Source organism: Trachurus trachurus (assembly GCF_905171665.1).
Source record: "Trachurus trachurus genome assembly, chromosome: 24".
NCBI classification, from domain to species: domain Eukaryota; kingdom Metazoa; phylum Chordata; class Actinopteri; order Carangiformes; family Carangidae; genus Trachurus; species Trachurus trachurus.
In genome coordinates, this window is record NC_139910.1 from 9,481,333 (window position 1) to 9,500,866 (window position 19,534).

At 41.3% G+C, this 19,534-nt stretch overlaps 1 protein-coding gene across 1 annotated transcript in view; it reads left to right on the plus strand.

The window, feature by feature from the left end:
- lama2 (laminin, alpha 2) overlaps positions 1-18,067 on the plus strand; it is a 195,573-nt gene extending 177,506 nt beyond the window's left edge. The window contains exons 60-73 of the mRNA XM_084000340.1: positions 2,886-3,037; positions 3,118-3,294; positions 5,776-5,965; positions 8,448-8,534; positions 11,612-11,724; positions 12,937-13,030; positions 13,671-13,766; positions 14,059-14,139; positions 14,229-14,306; positions 14,478-14,556; positions 14,692-14,823; positions 14,926-15,056; positions 15,821-16,040; positions 16,161-18,067. Coding sequence (XP_083856466.1) covers positions 2,886-3,037; positions 3,118-3,294; positions 5,776-5,965; positions 8,448-8,534; positions 11,612-11,724; positions 12,937-13,030; positions 13,671-13,766; positions 14,059-14,139; positions 14,229-14,306; positions 14,478-14,556; positions 14,692-14,823; positions 14,926-15,056; positions 15,821-16,040; positions 16,161-16,321 — 1,791 coding nt within the window. The 3' untranslated portion in view covers positions 16,322-18,067. The remainder of the gene's footprint in view (positions 1-2,885; positions 3,038-3,117; positions 3,295-5,775; positions 5,966-8,447; positions 8,535-11,611; positions 11,725-12,936; positions 13,031-13,670; positions 13,767-14,058; positions 14,140-14,228; positions 14,307-14,477; positions 14,557-14,691; positions 14,824-14,925; positions 15,057-15,820; positions 16,041-16,160) is intronic.
- The last annotated feature ends 1,467 nt before the right edge of the window (positions 18,068-19,534 follow it).

The window sequence follows — 19,534 nt, forward strand, 5'->3', positions numbered from 1 at the left end:
TGTCCGCACATGTACTCATGTTTGCATTCATATATTATGTGTGTCTGTGTGTGTACTTGTGTGGGTGTTGATTTCTGTGTGTGTGTTAGCATAGTGTATGTGTGTGTGTGTGCATTTAAGTGTAGCTCTGCGAGAATGAGGACATTACTGACATGAATGCAAATTGAAAGTGTATGCATGTTTATGTGAGTAGTGTACCAGTGTGTGTGTGTGTGTGTGTGTAAGAGAGCAGGAGAGAGGGAGGACAGAGGTTACCTCTAGCTTATCCATCATCACTGGTTGTTGGGCGCATAAATCTATTTTTACTAACTATGCTGGCAGGCAGGGTGTGTGTGTTAGTGTGTGTGTCAGTGTGTGTGCGTGCGTGTGTGTGTGGAGAAAGGTTAAGCGAGGTTAAAAACACCATCAACTCAACTTGGCCCTGACTAATGGATGTTTTAGAGAGGGACAGAGAGACAGGGACAGGAGACAAAGGATGGAGGGATGGAAGAGGGAGATTTAGAGGTGAAAGGAAGGATAGAGGAGAAGGGGCCGAGCTGAGGAGGAGAAGTGAAATGATGCGAGAGGAGAGAGGAGGAGAATGAAAAGATGGGGAGAAAGGAAAGAAGAGAACGGACACAGAAAGACGAGAAGAAAAGGAGGAGGAGGAAGAAGCAGAATAAAGGAAGCTGAGATAGAAAGAACATAGAGGATGCGGAAGAGTTGTGAAAAATATTTATTACAACAACTTAACCTCAAGTTGACCACTAGTGATCCAGTTCACACTCATTTCACACACAATTTGGGGATTTTTGCTAAGAAAAGATAATTAATAAACTGCAGATTCATTTTCTAGTTGTTTCAGTTTTTATTTTTGTGTCATTACAACCTTAAAAATGACAGAAAACTGAACTGGCAACCTTTAAATATTGGTTTGTACAATAAACATTACGAATGATGAGCAGCATCTCGAAACATACAGTCTGTCTTTGTCTGTTGTGAGGGATGGAAAATTACAAGTTTATGTATGAAGCACAAAACTGCCGCAACACAATTTACCATTTTCACACACAGATGTAAATGAGAGAAAAGTCGAGACAATTTTCCTTTTTAGTCTCTCTCCTCCACTTGTACAACCTGACGCTCAAATAAACACACTCAGGGAACCAGGAGCTGAAATTACACATGAACAAACTTCAAAAGCTGCATGATTCAGAATATTGAAGGTGGAAGCAGAGGTGTGTGTGGGGTGTGTGTCGGTGTGTTTTTGTGTGACCGACTCTCTCATGAACATGGGTTGGTACATATATGAGTGTTTGCACGCATGTTAGCTCCACAGTCTGCTGCACATGTGTGTGCGTCTATGTAAGTGTATGCGTACGTGAGAGTTCGTCTGCCTTTGTCTGTATGTGTGACATGTGTCTGCATCTATGCACCTGTGTGTGTGTGTCTGCTGTGTGTACCTTTGTATCTGTGTGTGTATGGTGTATGTGTGTGTGTGTGTGCAGGATGGCGCAGCGAGAGCCATGTTGTAGCTACATCTCAGTTCAATTTGTCCCCGACCTCAAATTGAAATTCCATTTTCAGGTGGTAAATTGTCTCCCACTTCGCCCTCTGGCACACAGTGAATTAAAATTCAAATTAGCCTGACCCTGCACCGCTGCTCTCTAGCACCTCTCTGTCTGTCTCTCTCTCCCTCTCTCCCCCCATCTCTATCTCGCTCGCTGTTTTGCTCTCTGCCCTCTCATCTCTTCCCCCTATTATCCTCTCCTCTCTGTTCCTCTCATCTCTTGTTATCCTTTCCTCCCTGCACTCCTCTCCTCTCCTCTCTCCTCTCCTGCCTCTCACACCCCCCTTCCCCTCTCATACCCCCCCCCCCCCCCCCCAACTCATCTCCCCGTTCCCTTTTTGTCTTTTCTCTTCTATTTAATCCATTGTCTCTCCTCCCTCCTGTTTGTCTTTTCTCCTCCCTTCACATCTTATCTGTTTATTCCCAGTTGTTCCTTCTTCCTGTCCCTGACAAACATTTAACAAACTCTGGCATGGATGTGGAGTTAAATCCAAGTTGATCTCTACGTTATTATTGTATGATAACATGACACAAAGAAAACTCATCTAATGAAACTGATTTGAAAAACCCCTCTTGATGCTCAAAGAGATTGTTATTCATGTCCTTATTTTAGAAAAGGATGCAGGTGGCAGCTACCGACGAGAAACCAGTGTCAACTATTTGAACTTCTATTTGAACCACCTGGCTGTTGATGTTTTGGGGATGTTATTTTGTTCTCACTGAAGACGGTTTGTCGTATCTCCCGGGTCAAGAATAGACTTTCATATTCAACTCTCAGGTTTTATAAAGTGCCACTTCAAGTTGTTTCTATGAAGCGATTTTGTTTGATCTGATACTTGTGATGTGTATTTTTTTTAAGTATAATTCTGACCTTGTGACATACTTTGCATCATCTGTTTCATCTTTTTAGTCTCAAAATGTTATTGCTGCGTACCGTGGCCAGGAGACTTTTGAGAAGTACAGTATGTTTTCAAGTTCAATAAGATTTTCTTGTTTGAATAAAAAAAACACACACTCACACCCACACTTACATGGGGCTGTAACACGGTGCAGGTGGTCCACTCAACATCAACACGAACATATGTGTGGGGATCATTGTCTTCTTGTTTCTGAATTCTCACTTTAATTTCCTTTCTCAGGACGGTTACAATCAGTGATGTTGCCTGTTTATAGGTGGTACACTACTCACAGCATCTGGTGTATAGTTGCAGTTTCTAATGGTGAAATAACATCTAGCTAAACTTTTCCTTCTCAATTTCATCTCCTCTCTGTGCTCTGAGGGGAGTTTGATGTTGAGATTTCCTCAGCTAATAAACTTTATCTCTCACTCCTGCAGCCCTACCTCTCAGTCATGCTGAACAAAGGCTCTCTGGAGGTTTTGATGTTTTCCGGCAGCCACGGTATGCGCCGTGTCGTCAGAAGACCCGAGCAGGGCATACTGAACGACGGGAAGGAGCACTCGCTGCGCATAGAGAGGCTGGCTGGCAGGTTGGTGGTGTGTCATTATCCTAGATGTTCACTCCGTGTAATCTATCGAATACTAATCGTGTGCATGTGTTTGTTTCCAGATCCTTTGCAGTTCAGGTTGATGAGGAGCCCAAGAGGGTGGCGGCGCTTCCCAACGACCAGCCAATGAACTTGCAGCGCATCTTCCTCGGCGGTATTCCTGCAGAGGTAGAGCAGTCTACCAACAGAGCCAATATCCCGTTCCAAGGATGTATCTGGAACCTCATGATCAACGCTATGTACGTATCCTCCAGTCTATATTATTATTATTATCTACATGCATTTGTCATTTATTTAGATTTCATGAGGAAAAACACAAAAAGAAAAAAATCACATCTATTTTGACAGGTGTGTAGGAGAGAGACCAGTTGATCCAAACTTATGTAAAAAGAAAATCCAGCACACGGTTCTAATTGTTTTAATCTTGGCAACGTTTCAGTCCTTTAGACCTTCATCAGGCAAAACAATAGACACATCTTTAAATAGGGAGTGGCTGCAGGTACTGTAGGCTACACTAATGTCAGTCTTTTTTGATATCTAGTATACTTGATATTAAAGGTCCAGTGTGTAATATTTGTCAAGGTTTATTGGCCAATACTGAATACTACCTATGAATACAGTATATTTGTGTGTATAAATAAGTGTATAAATGCTATAAAATAAAATCCATTTGGTTTTCATAGCCTTATAATTCTTCTTTTATATATACAGTACATATAGCAAGGGTCTTGCTTAGAGAGTCTCGCCATCTTGCTCCACCATGTTTGTACGGAATGGAAAATCCAGCCAACCAGAGAGCACGTTTCAAGAATAGAATTATTTAATAGATAAATAATATAATCGGAAGGCTACTGTAGATGTCACTGTTTTCCCCTCATTTTTTTACACACTGGACCTTTAAGATGTATTTTGTCTTGTATGTTTATTATGTCTGCGATCACTGTGATTGGAAGCTTGCATTGCAGGCACTCCCTATTTAAAGATGGCTTCTTCTGAGTGTCTACCGTTTTGGCTGATGAAGGTCTAAAGGACCGAAATGTTGCCACGATTAAAACACCCATGCAAGTTGAACAGTGTGCGGGATTTCCTTTTAAGGTTTGAGCAAAAACACCAAAGATTCTCTCAGATCCAGCTTCTCAAAAGTGACCAGTTGCTGTTTTTCTTCATCCAACCTGATATTATTATTTTTGTTGGTTGTCACTGGCTTTAGTCAAGTGTTTTTTCAGACATATTTTAGGCCAAACCTTTACCCAGTACATTATTTACACAATGAACAATGTTGAAATAACCATTAGCATATCAGAGCAGCGTGTTTAAGTTGTTTTTTAAGTCTAGTAGCAACATCTTAGCGTTTAAATTGTGCAAAACCGAGCATCAGTTCATACAACTGGCTGTAGAGTGCTGCAACAGGGTGAGCGTTGAGTTGCACTGAGCATTTTAAAGTGATTTTTCAAATTTCCATAAACACCCACCCTTCCCCCTCTCGCTGCTTTCACACTGCTCAGGTATACGGTGAACGGTGAGGCTTGATGGACTCCACCACTGTGTGTGTCCATCCAAACCTCTCGCACTCTCTGTGTTGTGATCCGATCCGATCAGATCAGAAAAGAATTTACAATAACTGGTATTTTTTTAGTTTGTGATTTATCCTCAGTTTAATGTGGTTTTGACATCGCAAGATGAATATGGAGCAAAAGAACCGAGTCAGCTTTCGATTTTGGATATTTTCTCCTCTCTTCTGCGTTTAAAACACTGACACAGGCAAAACTGACCGATTCACTTCACGTCAGTTTTCCTTTGCAGTGCACTTTAAATGTTCACCTTAAACCTGCTGTAGCAACACTCAGGACAGGACAGCTAAAACTCTCTGGCCTAACGATCCCCCTGTAATGTTTCCTGGCAGCCACACAACAGGCCTAATTTTGACCTCATTCACTGTTGGGTTAAAGCTTCGTTAATGTGATTGCAGGAGGTCATGAGGCTGTTGATGATGATGATCATAAAGCCAGTGTGAGAACAACAGTAATAGAGCTGTCCGACACCATAAACATACTCATAACTCAAATTACACTCCTCTCTCATCTTTGTGTGTTTGTTTATCGTTCACCTCATTTCACCCCTTTTACCCCAAAGCTATAACTTCTACTTTCTGTCAATGGGCCTCCACTCAGCTGCTCTTACTCCTGCACAAGTTATCTAACAAATATGCATTATACATTGTTGTGGTAATTCCTCTCACATTGCTCCCACATTGTCATTTACATGATCATATTATTGTAATAGACACAATGTGGCCTAGCAGTTTGAGAAAGAGCATCCTGCTCGAAAAGTCACTTGCAAATAAATCCTTTTCAAAGGGAGCTTTTTGGTGTGCAGACTTATTCATCCTCAACAATGTGGCCTAAACCCATTGCTGTTAAGGTGTGTGCAGACTGAACATATCGTCAAGTTTTGAAGTACATACCAACATGCAGGACAGGTGTAAATTCATTGAAGGGGGTACAAACTGAAGAAAAGGTACATAAGTGCACATTTAAAAAAAAAGACTTATCCAAAGCTTTATGACGACTGCATACAGAGCATTTAGATACAAGTTTAAAAAAAAGGGGAATAGACAGGTAAAGTACAGTAGCTACATGTAGTTAAAATCTAGGCGAGGATGTTTGTCCATTGCACTCAGTGTCAGTCTTGTTAAATCTAATTGCCCGTCCTCCTCTCAGTCTCTCAGACTTCTCCCAGCCCGTGTCCTTCGAGAACGCTGAGATCGGCCAGTGCCCCAACCTCGCCCCACCACCGCCGCTGCCACTTCTGCCGGAGGAGGAGGATCCTGAGAAGGAAAAGGAGGAGTCGAAGCCACTGAGTCCTCCAATGATCCCGGCCTCAGTTACACCACCTCCAGGGTTGGCTGCTGTAAGTGCCTGAATTAACATGGAAACACACATACGCACACACAAACCACTAAAGCAATCACTGTCTTTTGATTCCTGATTGTTCATATTTTCAAAAGAAGACACAAGACAGATATTATAATATTGTAATAAGGTCTATTCATTTTACATTAGAGGGTCTTTATTTACAATAATATAGCTAACAGCCTTTAGATTTATTCAGGCAGCCTGTTTTAGATATAGATAGATACTTTATTGATCCCAAGCTGGGAAATTACAGAAATCTGTTATCACAGTAAAAAAGGTCATACCAGTAGCCTATGTAGGCTACACACAGTTACAAAGATGCACACAGGTCCTACTCCACCATATTATTTTTCGGCCTTACTCACTCATGCACACACACACACACAAACACACACACACCCCCTCACACACCTATTTCTCTGTGATGAAATGCAGCCATGGCCTCGCCGTGTTAGCTTAGCGTTTCATCACACAGCAGTTGCACAGCCCATTAACTCTTCTTTATAGTCCCTTTAGCCTTGAGCTACTAAACTCCACCTCTGGCAGCTTGTCATACAGTGCGGCACCACCGCGCTACGCTAGGCTAACTGTGCATGCCATTTATGCTTTATGAGCCCATAGGAGCCAAAACACTCAGCTAACATTTAGCCTGTATGCTAAGAGCCTGGCAGGCAGTGAGTCATTCGCCTTGTCCTCTTTTAGTACCGAGATAGCCAGGCAAGATATATTTCATAGATTTAATACATTATAGGTCTTGCAGCAGTCATAGGTTATCAGTTACCCAGTTACCTGCTAAACTACATCTCTAAAAGGACATTGATCATGAAGCACAGAGCCAAAGAGCCATACAGAGTTATGGCCGAGCTATGCTTAGCCATAACTCTGTGGTTTGTTGCTTTATGGGCTGCAAGTTAATCTACGTTGTGATATAGACTCCAGGCTGTGTGAGGCCGTAGTTTCTCATCGCCCCTATCTACATTTTTGAAGGTAGGTTGTTTGCCATATTTAAGACCCTGCGCTGGGTAATTATCTCTATAATTTATGTTTTGTTTGTCACATCACTGTTTGTGGTTTATAGATAACCAAAGTCCCTTTGGGTTAGTGTCTGTCCCACAGTGTATTAGTGTGTTTTTCTTTGATCTTTATGAAAGGCTGAAACCTGATACTGGGTTATTCTGTTGATATCCTAAGTCACTTGAGTAGCTCCTACTGTACTGTTGTACGTTCAACAGCATGAGAGAATTATTTATTAATTCATGTTTATATTTAAGTCGATACACTAATTAGGCATCACATCAGCCTATAAATATACATTGCCGAGCCTTAATATTATCTATAATTCATTATCATTATCAGCTTCTGTGTTGTGCTATTTTTAAAACAATGGTTCCCAGATGTTTTTAAACTATGTCGTCCCTTTATCATTTTTATTTTTCCACACAACCCCCTCGACACAAAACTCAAAAGTGTGTCGCGATGGCCATACCATAAACTGTTCTCAGTAGTCAGATTTTTTTTTTTTAATTAATGAATTCAGTGCTGTATTTCTTCTACTTTTATGCTTGTAATATGAATTGTGGTGAATGTAACCCTCACCTTGTTTCTTTATCTCATATAATTGTATTTCAAATGTACACTAAATATACTAGAAAATACATCTTGTGGCACCTGGGGCCCATCGTCAAGGCCACGTAATAATTCTGGTATTGAAGGAGTCATGGCGTTGCACGACGTTGGTTGTGACATGAATTTTTCATCAACAAAACACGAAGGATATAGTTAGAATGAAGAAGTAAACCACAAATTGAATCACAGCTGACAGTAAACAACAGGCTCAGCATGTGCTTGAATAAAGAGGCTTCTTTATCTCCCACTTTTCTGTCACAACGTATTCTGCACTTCTGATTCTTCAGAGAGTTGTGAGCATCAATTTAGAGGTTGAAGAGGCTCCAGAAGGAGTTTCACAGACTCCAGTGAACCTCGGAAAAAACTCATTTAGACTGAAGACTTCATTTTTTTTTTAAGAGTGTAAAGGTTTAGTTTTATACTCTTTGTTCTGATTGATGATATCACGACACCTGCCTCCAATTACCCCTTAAAATTGTGGCTGTCTCATTTCCATCAGTCACTCTGAAATTCAACATTAACAAAGTATAACGTAGGGTAGATTCAGCTTCAAATCATCATTTAAAAAAACTGGAAACAGGCTGTGACTTAATCTCCTCAAGTGGTTATAAAATCTATCATGTTTTTACAGTAATTACACTTCAATTAACGCTACAAAGAGAAGCCAGAGTCTGAAGGTCTCTTCATTACGCCGTTGCCCTCTTTGACCTTTCATCTTCTCCACCTTGTTGCTTGCCTCTGGCTGATGGGAGGGGGCTATTGCGCTTGTCAATCATGAACTGTCGCCGTCATGGCTCTGTGTGGCTGCTGCTAATCCACTTCCTTCCCACTTCCTGAACGCTGACCTGCAGGAGGCCACTCCCCCTGCCCCACCTGCTGCCGCCACACCTGCTGCTGCAACCCCAACCCCTGCTAAACAGGACCCCAGCGCTGACTTGGTACACACACACACACACACACACACACTCACACACACGATGAACAATCATTGCCTGTATAAACCCAACACTAACATTATAGCAGCAGCAAATCGAGGAGATACTTCCCAACATTCATATTCACTTGGAAAAACAAATAAAAACTCCAAGGCACTCTCTTGAGTTAATAAAAATGCCTTTAATTAATCTGGCATTGTCACACTGACATGTTTAAAATGACTATGACGCGTTTCGGCATCAAGCCTTCATCAGGGAGTCAAACAGATAATTCAGATACATCTAGGTCTTTTGTCTTAGTGTTTAGCCAATGACAAGTTGCCACTCAATTGCTGTGACCCAAAGTGGGTGTGGTCAGCAGCCAATTCCTGCAGAAGGGGCTTATAACCACAAGTGACAAGGCAGGGCAAATCCAAGGGATTTTCATATTCATATTCACTTGGAGCCTTTTCTCTGACCACTTGATGAGTAATAATGTACAGTAAGCTACATGCTTTACACCTGTAGTTGCTGGTCTTCTCTACTTGAACAGTTCAGGGTCAAGCGCCTTACTGTACATGAGAGCTCTTGACCTTACTTGTTTGCTACCGTGTTGTAACAGGTCGTGCTTTTACTGCCTCACATGATACAGTAACTGTATGTTTTTAAATTCAACATCCTGTAGCTCAGTAGATCTTGAGCTTTCGAGGACGATGTTAGAAACACTGTTACACAAGGCAGTGACCACCAGTGACATACAGTACTATATTTAAAGTACAAGTCTTGTCTTATGAGTGGAGCAGTGATTTGGAGCTAATCACTACCAGAGGACAGAGGGGTATCTTCTCTGAAACCTACAATACAATAGACAGAGCGTGGACGACTTTGCACTCAGAAGTGATGGAAACTCTAATGAGATACGTACACACACACAGACACTCATCTTCACTTATACTCACACACACTTATACAAAATCCCAACTAAATGACTTCAGATTCTATTGGTGTGACCTCCAACCGAAGCCCAGCCACTCTGAATGGAAGACGGTCTTCCCTATTGTTAGCTTAATGGAAAGACGCAGGAGGGGGGGATGAGAGAAAGGGAGAGAGGAAGAGGCGGATGAAAGAGGACAGAAGACACAGAGAGGGTAGAGAGAAAAGGTGCAGCCATGGAGGAAGGGGAGGAAAGAGAGGGGAGAGTCTTTCTGAGCAGAGCGGCACTTGCCTTTTGTTGGCTTAATGGAAAGACGGAGGAGAGGAAGCGGGAAAAGGAATGAAAGGAGAGGGAAAGGAGAAAGGAGAGAGCTTCTGGGCCTGTGACGTCTCCCCTTTTGTTAGATAGGGAGAGAATGAGAAAGAAGGTTAAAAAAAAAAGAGGGAGGTTGAGGAGGAGGAGCGGATATGAGGACGGAGCGCGATAAGAGGTGAGTGTCAGCTGTAACAAAGCAAGGTCACGGTGTGGGGAATGTCTTCACTTGAAAGAGAACAAGAGAGGAGAGGAGATTAAGACACACACACACACCGATCGTCTCAGATCCCTCTCTCTCTCTCTCTCTCTCTCCAACTTTGTCTCGGACCCACAGCGGAGGTACGACAAAGCAGATTTGTTACTGAAAAGGTGATTCGGTTTATTCAAAAGAGGTGGAGAGGAGGGGGAGGCCCAGACAGGAGATAGGAAAAGAGATCGGAGGAAAGAAAAGTGTAGGAACCAGGTGAGGAGCAGGTGGAGACAAAGAGTGGAGCGCATGGCGATGGAGGTGGAGGAGAAAAGAAGCATAGCCTATGGGAAGCGTATACTTCCTTCAGGTGAAGGTAGAGAGGAGAGAATGGAGGAGGGGGTGAAGAAGAGCGCCGTAGAGGAAACATTAAGAGAGGAAAAGGGTGAAAGAAGGGGAAAATAGAAAAGCTGGAGAAGCAGGAAGGTGTGAAAAGTCAGAAAAACAAGAGGTGGTAGGGAGGAAGGAAAGCATGAAACAATTATGGCAGCAAGAGGAGAGGAAAGAAGGGAACTGAGGGGAGGAAAGGAAATTTCAACATGAGATGAAAGGAGAGAGACCACTACCAGAGAACTGAAGACTCTGAAAAATGAATAGAAGAATACAGAAAAGTGAGAGTAGACAAGTAGAGCAGAATGAAGTGGAGGAGAGGAGGTGACCAAAAAGAACAGAAGATAGAAGAGGATGAGTGGAGAAGAGAAGAGGAGAGGAGGTAGGATTCGAGAGTACCAATGCGAGGGCAGTAAAAGGAGAGCAATGAAAAGTTGAGCTGCTGGGAGTTGAGACGGAGGTATGAAAGGATGGAGGAGGGAGCCAGTTAATGGATAGACCAAGGGAAGAGAAGAATATGAAGGAGTGTGGTGAAAGAGTGGATGACGGGAGAAAAGAGAGGGAAACAAAGTAGGAGCAAATGGGAGGACAGGAGGGCGACATGACAGGAGAGAAAGCAGAGACAAGTGGAAGAGAGAGGGAAGGAAACCGTAGTAGAGAGAGGGAGAAAAAAGTCCATGTAGGATCGCTTTACAAAGAACTACAACACTGACACCTTGAGGTCACAGGCTGAACTGCAACAGGAGGGGTAAATGCCCCTGAAACACCACTGACTTTTTTTCTTTTTTTTTTTTTTTTTTCAGCCTGCTCAAAGTGAAGCCCAAATCAAACAGGAGTAGTCGCTGATATTTGGTTCAGATGAAACAAAATTGTGGGCATGATTTATGAGAATCAAAATGTGGGAAGTCGGCAAAATCCAAACCTGACAGTAACAGAGAGAGGTGCAGGAACAAACAGATTTTAACAAGCCATATGCTGCAGCTAGGTGGGACTGTCTGAAATCCCCAGCATGTTTGAACGCACCACATGACAAGGATTTCATATTTGATTTTAAACGCTAAAATTAGAATAATTATACCATTCATTTTTCTGTTATGTGACTATTTGATGACCCTTTGTGTCCAACCGTCCCTTCAGGTCCCTGCAGATCAGAGACAGAAACCCTATTAGTTTGACTGACATGTGGTGTTGTGGTTACCTGTTGACGAGAAGCAATGGGAGCAATGTGGTGAAACCCCCTGTCAGAGGAACTGACACCTTGTGTCCAATCTTAAGGATTCCTGTGCATCAGCTGTGGCCCCGACAGCGCTGGAGGAGGCCTATCAGTTCGGACTCACCAGGAACAGCCACATGACGTTCAGCTTTGATGACACCAAAGTCAGAGAAAAGTAAATAAATTAATCATCGTTTTATCATTTGAAGTTGTTTTACAGCCCTGAGATGCTGCTCCTTATATAATAATGTGTTATATTTCAGATTTTATCCCAATCTAAGGGTTTTATACACAGTAGCAAATATAGGATCTGGCACAGATGCATGTGAGGGAAAGATATCAATGCTGCAGTATAAAAATAACTAGTGACAAGTATGAATTCAGCACTGAAAATGCAACTTAAGCAAAAATAATTACATTATTATTACTGATTCATTAACAAGTTAGTGGGATTTTACTGTACTTTTGGGGAGGAAAAAAGTAGTTACCGTAGTTTGATTTCATAATAATTCATAATTTCATATGTTAATAGTAACGAGTGGTAGTTGTGAAATAAATGCAGTCAAGTTCAGAAGGAGTCAGAATGATTCCCCTCTACAATGTAGTGGACTAGAAGTACACAGTGAAATACAAATATTGCAGTGTACTTGAGTACTGTAAGTAAGGGGGACAGTCCACGACTGTGAATGTAGCTCTGTTGCCGATAGTAACCTACTTCGACCCCTGTGTGGGTGTGTTTGTGTGCATCTTGTCAGGTTTTTGCTTGGATCCCACCACACGGAGCATAGGTCTAAATAAATAAAGCAGAACAGGAAAGAGTGAGTGAGTGAGTGATAGCTTGGACAGGATACTTTTTTTTTTTTTTACCAACACAGGTCAAAATCGGGGGGAAATATTTCCTACTGAATAAGTAAGAATGTGTTGAAATAGTGAACATGTTGTTGACTGGACTGACTATGAAAACAAACCGAACAAAATGATGCAAATAAATAAATCGTAGTTCTGTAGGTCTGTGGGCTCTGTGTTGATCTAATAGTTTTTATTAATGGATGAGAGTAGAAAAGCATCAGCATGTTGACTGTCTGTGTTGGGGCCTCAGACCTGTTACATTTATTTACAGTGTGTTTCAGTGTAAGCAGCAGGGCAGCCAAATCAAAATCTATCTTTCATTATTCTGAGACTCTGTCAGCGCAGGGAAACATGATCAAATACCTAAAATGGATGTCTGACTCACTTAAAACTGTAATTCATCTTCTGTGCCATTTACAGTGATACAGTAGCGTGCTATATGGGGATGAATGCAAATATAACTGATTGACTGTGTCTGTATTAAATGATTTACCTGCTGTTTAAGTACAGTATGTCTGTGTGTTGCTGTGTGTCTCAGGCTTGTACTGGAGTTTGAGCTGAGGACCAAGGAGGCATCTGGACTCGTCCTCTACATGGCCAGAATCAACCACGCCGACTTTGTTGCCATACAGGTACAGTATACATTCTCTGTTGTTGTCGTTGCATACCTGTGGACGATGAGTAACCTGTGGCGATTGAACGCCCCACAGAGACAAAAAAGGCAACTTTGTACGTCTTAAAAAAGGTTTAATTTCCAAAAGCAGTTCAAAACGATGACAAAACTTAGTTTATTAAGAATATTTATAATATTAGATTCCAAAGTTAACGAAAACACCACCACATTAACAAAACGAGTAACTTTAAGTCCCTAAACTTAAAAAACGGTGGTCTGTAACTTATTATCGACCACAGCCTCCACATGTTTGACATTGTTCAGACTGACTACCAACCTCCCAGTGATGCTACAATGACACAAAAGATTATAATTGTTTCTACATAAAAAGTATGCTTAAATAAATGTCCAAATCAACATATATAACCATAAATGATGTATGTGCACAAACTAAGATTATGTTACTCACCAAATGGCTACAACAGTGGGTTTTCCCCAAAAGCTGTGGTAATTTCATGTTAGTTTATGATGCACAAACTGTTTACACGGACAGAAGCAGCTCCTTCTTCTTCTTGCATTAAATCTCTCCCTCAGCAGAACCTCATACATAACTAAAAAAAAAAAAAAAAAAGTAAACTGAAACCCGTCTCTTTCTGCAGATCAAGGATGGACAAGTCTGTCTGGGTTACGATCTTGGTCACGGGAATATTTCTGGCTGCGTTCCCTTCTCCATCAATGATGGAAACTGGTACAAGGTAATTTAATTCAGTTGAATATCCAGAACAACTTTATTTATCCCTGTGAGGGCAGCTGCATGCAGCAGCTTGCAACACAGTGTAAAGTGGACAGAGAAATACAAAGTAACACTGGTAATGACAAAACTAAGCTTAGTCTGTCTGTGTCATTTATTTATTCACTGTGTAATAGCTTTTCTCCATCATATTTATTATTCATTCAGTGTGAGAAGACCATACTATGTCTCTTCATTGCTCTTTCCTGTTTCTACAGTGTCCATGTCTTTCTGACTCTTTCATTTTGTTTTCTCAGATCCGTGTGAATCGTATCAAGCAGAGAGCTAACCTCATGGTCATGGGACGATACTCTAAACAGATGACCAGTCCAAAGAAGGTACACTCATACAATGAAATAGGTATTATTTGAGTATTTAATGAGATAAATCTTAATTTCATTATTAATAAATGATTTCTTCTCACCAGGCTGATCTGTTGGATGTGGTGGGGAAGCTGTATGTGGGTGGATTACCTCAAAACTATACTTCTAAGAGGATAGGACCTGTAAGAACACACACACACTAATTTTTTGGTTGCATTTCAATTCATTCTTTTTATAGTTCATTTTACTGCAACAATCAAATACAATGCCCAATGTTTTACAGTTGCACTTTAAAAAAAAATGAATAAATACTGTGATCCAGTGACCAAGACCTGCTCCTTCTCTGTTCCTAGATTCTCTACAGTATCAATGGATGCATTCGTAACCTGAAGATGGTGGGAAGTCCAGTGAGCACTAAGTCAGCCACCACAGGTAATGGATTGGTGTTAGTGTACTTACATTACAGTACTGTCAGTGTAGGATGGTCATTTGTGTTTCTTGTTATTTTGAAGACTATTACACTATTAACACTGCTCCTGTCTCTTCCTTCTCCATCTCTCCTCCTAGGTCGCATTGAATCTGTCATTGAAGACTTTAAACTAGACATGGCCACACCCGCCTCCAGTTACATGGTAGGAAGCTGCTTCGTCGCCACTGAGACGGGCACCTATTTTGACGGCACTGGCTTCCTGAAAGCAGGTGAGATTCCACCTGTGTTGCCCAAGAGCAAGGCACAATTACATGTTATGAATGTGAATATATAATCTCTCTGCGTCTGTCTCTCTTTCTTTCTCTATCCAGTTGCTTCCTACAGAGTGGGTCTGGATGTGTCGATAGCTTTAGAGTTCAGAACCAGCAAAACCAACGGAGTTCTTCTGGCCGTTAGCAACCAAGCTAACGATGGGCTCGGACTAGAGATCGTCCAGGGCAAGGTACAGGATAAAGACTGGAGGAATAGTCAGACGTTCTTAAATGGATAGTTCAACATTTTGGCAAATTGGCCCATTGCCATAATCCCTATAGTTTTAGGAGTAGGTTCGTTACCTTTAACTGTCGGTGCAAGCTATTTTTAGAACGGCGGAGCAGAGCTGTGAGCTGCACAGAGCTACGCTACGGAGGCTTTCTTGGTTTCCCTCATCAAACTCATCAAATACACAATCCAACAACTCCAAAACGCTCTGGTGGACAAGTTGTGACCTGCACATTCACCACGCTATGGTGGTAAATTCATGCAAAACCGCTGATGCGCGTTTCTAATGGGGGCAGTTTTCAGCAAGCAGTCTCTCCCTCAAAAACAACTTTGATGAGGGAAACCAAGAAATCCCATGGGCCTCCATAGCGTAGCTCTGAACAGCTTGCAGCACTGCTCCGCCGTTCTAAAAAAAAAGCCTGCACTGACAATTTAAGGTAACAAACCTACTCCTAAGACTATAGAGATTATGGCAATGGGGCAAAATGTTGAACTATCCCTTTAAAATACACCTACTTTTACTTTCTGGTGGAGACTTTGATCATGAACTTATGTCCAGCAGCTGCTTACCTTACATAAAACAGAGAGGCGTGGCTCTGACTAGCAATGAGCTCAAAATAATAATGTTGCAACAAAAGCTGTAGTCCTGTAATTATCAGAAACAAACAACCTCATCTAAACAGTAATAAAATATAAACATTTCTTTTCTTGTTTCTGTTCACGTAGCTGCTCTTCCATGTTGACAACGGAGTGGGACGATTCACAGCGGAGTACTCACCCGAGGGCGAGGGCTTCTGCGACGGCCAGTGGCACTCCATCGTGGCCAAGAAACTTCGCCACAAGGTGGAGCTGGTGGTCGACGAGAAGCAGAGCCAAGCGGAGAGTCCCAACGCACGCTCCAACACGTGCGACACCAACGACCCCATTTACGTCGGAGGATATCCCAGTACGACACAAGCCAATTAATCTACATTTTAAAAATCCAAGAATAAGAAACTAATCCAAAACTTACCCAGGGAAGCAGTGCACTATACTGTAAATACGTGTTTGTGCCTCTGTCTTTCAGGTGGAGTTCGTCAGGCAGCTCTCTCCACCAGCGCTTCCTTCAGAGGTTGCATGAGGAACCTGAAGATCACCAAGGCTTCTAAGACCATGGATGTGCAGTTCAACAAGGCGCTGGAGATTAAAGGAGTCCAGCCTCTCTCCTGTCCGGCTGCAGCTGCCTAACCAACCTCCTCCTTTGTTGTTCCCGCCCCTAATACTCCTCCAAGGAGCCACACAGATCTATAAAGTGCAGAGTTTGCAGCATTTTGCCAAAATCTTGGTCTTTGAAGCTGCACTGGGTAGATTTTTTTTTTTTAATCTAAAAATAACCCCATCCTATCTCCCTGTTTTTCCAATACAAATGGTGAAATGTGTGCATTCCTATGGAGGCCCAGTGCTAATGTCAACAGAAGCTTTTACATAATCTTTAGTTTACAGTGGGGAAGAGGTAGATTTTGAAAAGTCTTTGTATTTTACTACAAGCTGAAAGAGAAGAATTAGAATTCATTTCATAAAGAGTACAGTCTAGACCTGCTCTCTTTGAAAAGTGCCTTGAGATTTGGCCCGATATAAATAAAAATGGACTTGATTTGAATTTCAAACATCTACATTTTGCTGCTGTTTGGAGCTACAATCTTGCAAAGTTGCTTAACTTCCAAGACAAAATGAAATATAAAATTTAAAAAAAACGTTTGAATTCATCCTCACACACCGTTGATATGAGACCCTGACTTTTATTTTTTTTAACACTAAGATTCATGTCAATAAATCAATAATGGCTCCAAACTGAGGTCTCACAGTGTTTTCAGGTGTTTTACAGTTTATCTGCTGTCTTCATGTGAAGGCAGGTAATAGTATTAAGGCCTGTGCTGTGGTTGCAGGTGCTAACAGTGTTAAATGTTTCTGTTCTGGGATAATGTGTAATTATGTGATCATTAACTCAGCTTTGTTTTTCAGTGAAGCCCCTCTTGAAGAGGTAGCGCAGGGTATAAGTCATACATTTATACCTTTTGCCCCTGTTACACAAATGGAAAATTTACAATCTATTATCTTTGCGTGATTTTTTTTTTCTACATTTGTCCTTCATAAACCTTGTTTCCTATTTTTTAGTAACTAACCACAGAAATGAACATTGTGCAGTCATTACCTTCTCACCAGCATGTACACAACACAGAGTATGAAGTTGGACTTACAATCTAGCAAGGCTTTACAGTTCGGAGACTGGTCTGGAAAACACTTACATGTCCAGTATCTTTGAAGCCACAAGAGCTGCGTCCACATGTCCAGTATTTATTCATTACTCAGTAATGACATGTAGAAACTATGGAAATAACCAATGACATGAGTATGAATAGTAAGACTAAAGAAAACTAAATACACTAGAAACTATGCCAGTTAATACCTGCATTTCCTTTATGTTTTGACAGACATGACGGTGAGTAGATAATGAGAGCAACTTACATTTCTATGGGTGCAAGTGTTCTACAACATTCCACAATATATTATCAATAGATTTGATTGATTATAATGGGATATTTCCACATGTACAAGCTGGAGCTTGTATTTCTCTTCATTAATGTTAAGATGGCAAGTTGAAGGTATAAGGTTTCTGCAGGACACTGAATGGCTAATTCTGCATGGTGTGGCTGAAAAATGCATAAGCAGCTGTTTCTGAAATATATTCTTGATGGCATCACACGGATTGTCCTGTCCTTCTTTAACCTGCACACACCACAAACTGGCCCGTGTGTGCTCAGCTGTGAATAAACATTGATATTTGTCTGATACACTTTCAGAAAATAAATACTGGTAAGATTAATGTGATAGGACTTAGAATTGATTAGATGAGATTGAACAGAAGCCTCCACTAGGTGGTGCTGCTGCAACATCTTTCACAGCTGCTGCTACAGCAGAGACTGAATAATCAGATTACACCTGTCCAATAATAATCAGATTACACCTGTCCACTGCTGCTGGATTCACTGAAGGAGTTTCCATTCATTAGGTTGATAGCATCGATAACTTAAATTGACCACATTCACATTCATTTATTTTGGTTTCTTGGTGATGTTAATATTAGGTTGTTTCACATTAGTTACTATCAATATTCCTTTGATCATATTCAACTGCAATCCAGCATTAGTTTGATTGTTCCTCTATATACATGTAATCTTTTACACTTAACAAGAGGAGCCCATTTAGCAGCACTTTCATTCCTAATACACTAGAGGGCAGTGTGTGACTGTGAAGGGGGGAGATCTGTACCTGATCATTGCAAACTGCTTACACAGTTGAAACGTTGCCGTGTGGCTCCATTATCCCAGGAAACATGACATTTATCCATTCCGATGTGCTGTATAAAGGTGAATTTCTTTGCAGCTCCTGGAGAAATTAAACGGACACAGATGAAATAAATAATGCAAACTCCAAGTCCCTCTCTTTGTTGTGCATTCCTCTTTTATTATCATCATGGTCCTCTTTACATAAGGTGGAGAATGGTTAGGTCGTCAGCCCACTAAACCTCGCTGTGGCTGCCTGAAGTGGAATGTTTAGAAGATAGAAGAAAGCCTAATGTTACACCAACTCGCTTGTTGAAAGTAAAACACCTGTTTTTGTAAAATTATCCACCTTGTCCCTTACTTTTTAGTGACAACAAGATTACACCTCTGTCTGTTTGGTGCACTTTCTCTTCTTTCTTTTTTTTCTTTTACAAGGCTTTGAGAAATGCTTTGCTATAATTAGACAATGTGCTTTACAGAGGCAGTGGCAAGTGGTTTTTCTTACAGCATGTGAGTTAATAGAAGAAATAATGGAGAACAGATACTTCGATTTTTGCCCATGTTGTGGTGATGACTTCTACAGTTTGTGCTGATGGCACTATTCATCTTTTCAGCGTCTGGGAAAAAAAAAAAAAGAAAAACAGCTGGTGTAAAAAATAATTTTTCTTTTTTTTCTTTTTTAAACCTGTGTTCCAGAAGAGGTCTACCGTACCAGAGCAGAGTCGAGGTATTTACAGGAGAAAATATACAAGTTTTCATCTGTAAGTTTAATCAATCTGTAATAAGCATAAAAACACACATTAGTTTATATGATATTATATGAAGTGTGAACACACATTGAAACCAACTAAACCGATATCAGATGCCCGGAGGTTGTTAAATCTTGTGTCACCCCCCATGTGAGTTGGATTGATCAAAAAAGCTCATTTACTAAGAAGTTGGTGCAACTTCTGTTCTCCGCCTGGTAAAAAGCGAGCAGACTGAGCGAGCCGTCCGTGTGAAGAGCGAGCAGGAGTTCAGTTCAAGAGTGCAGATGTTTACTGTAAAGCCCTCCACCCCTCTTTTCCCTTATATCATCCTAGTAAACGGTGTGAGATAAAACAGCTAGCTACAGCGT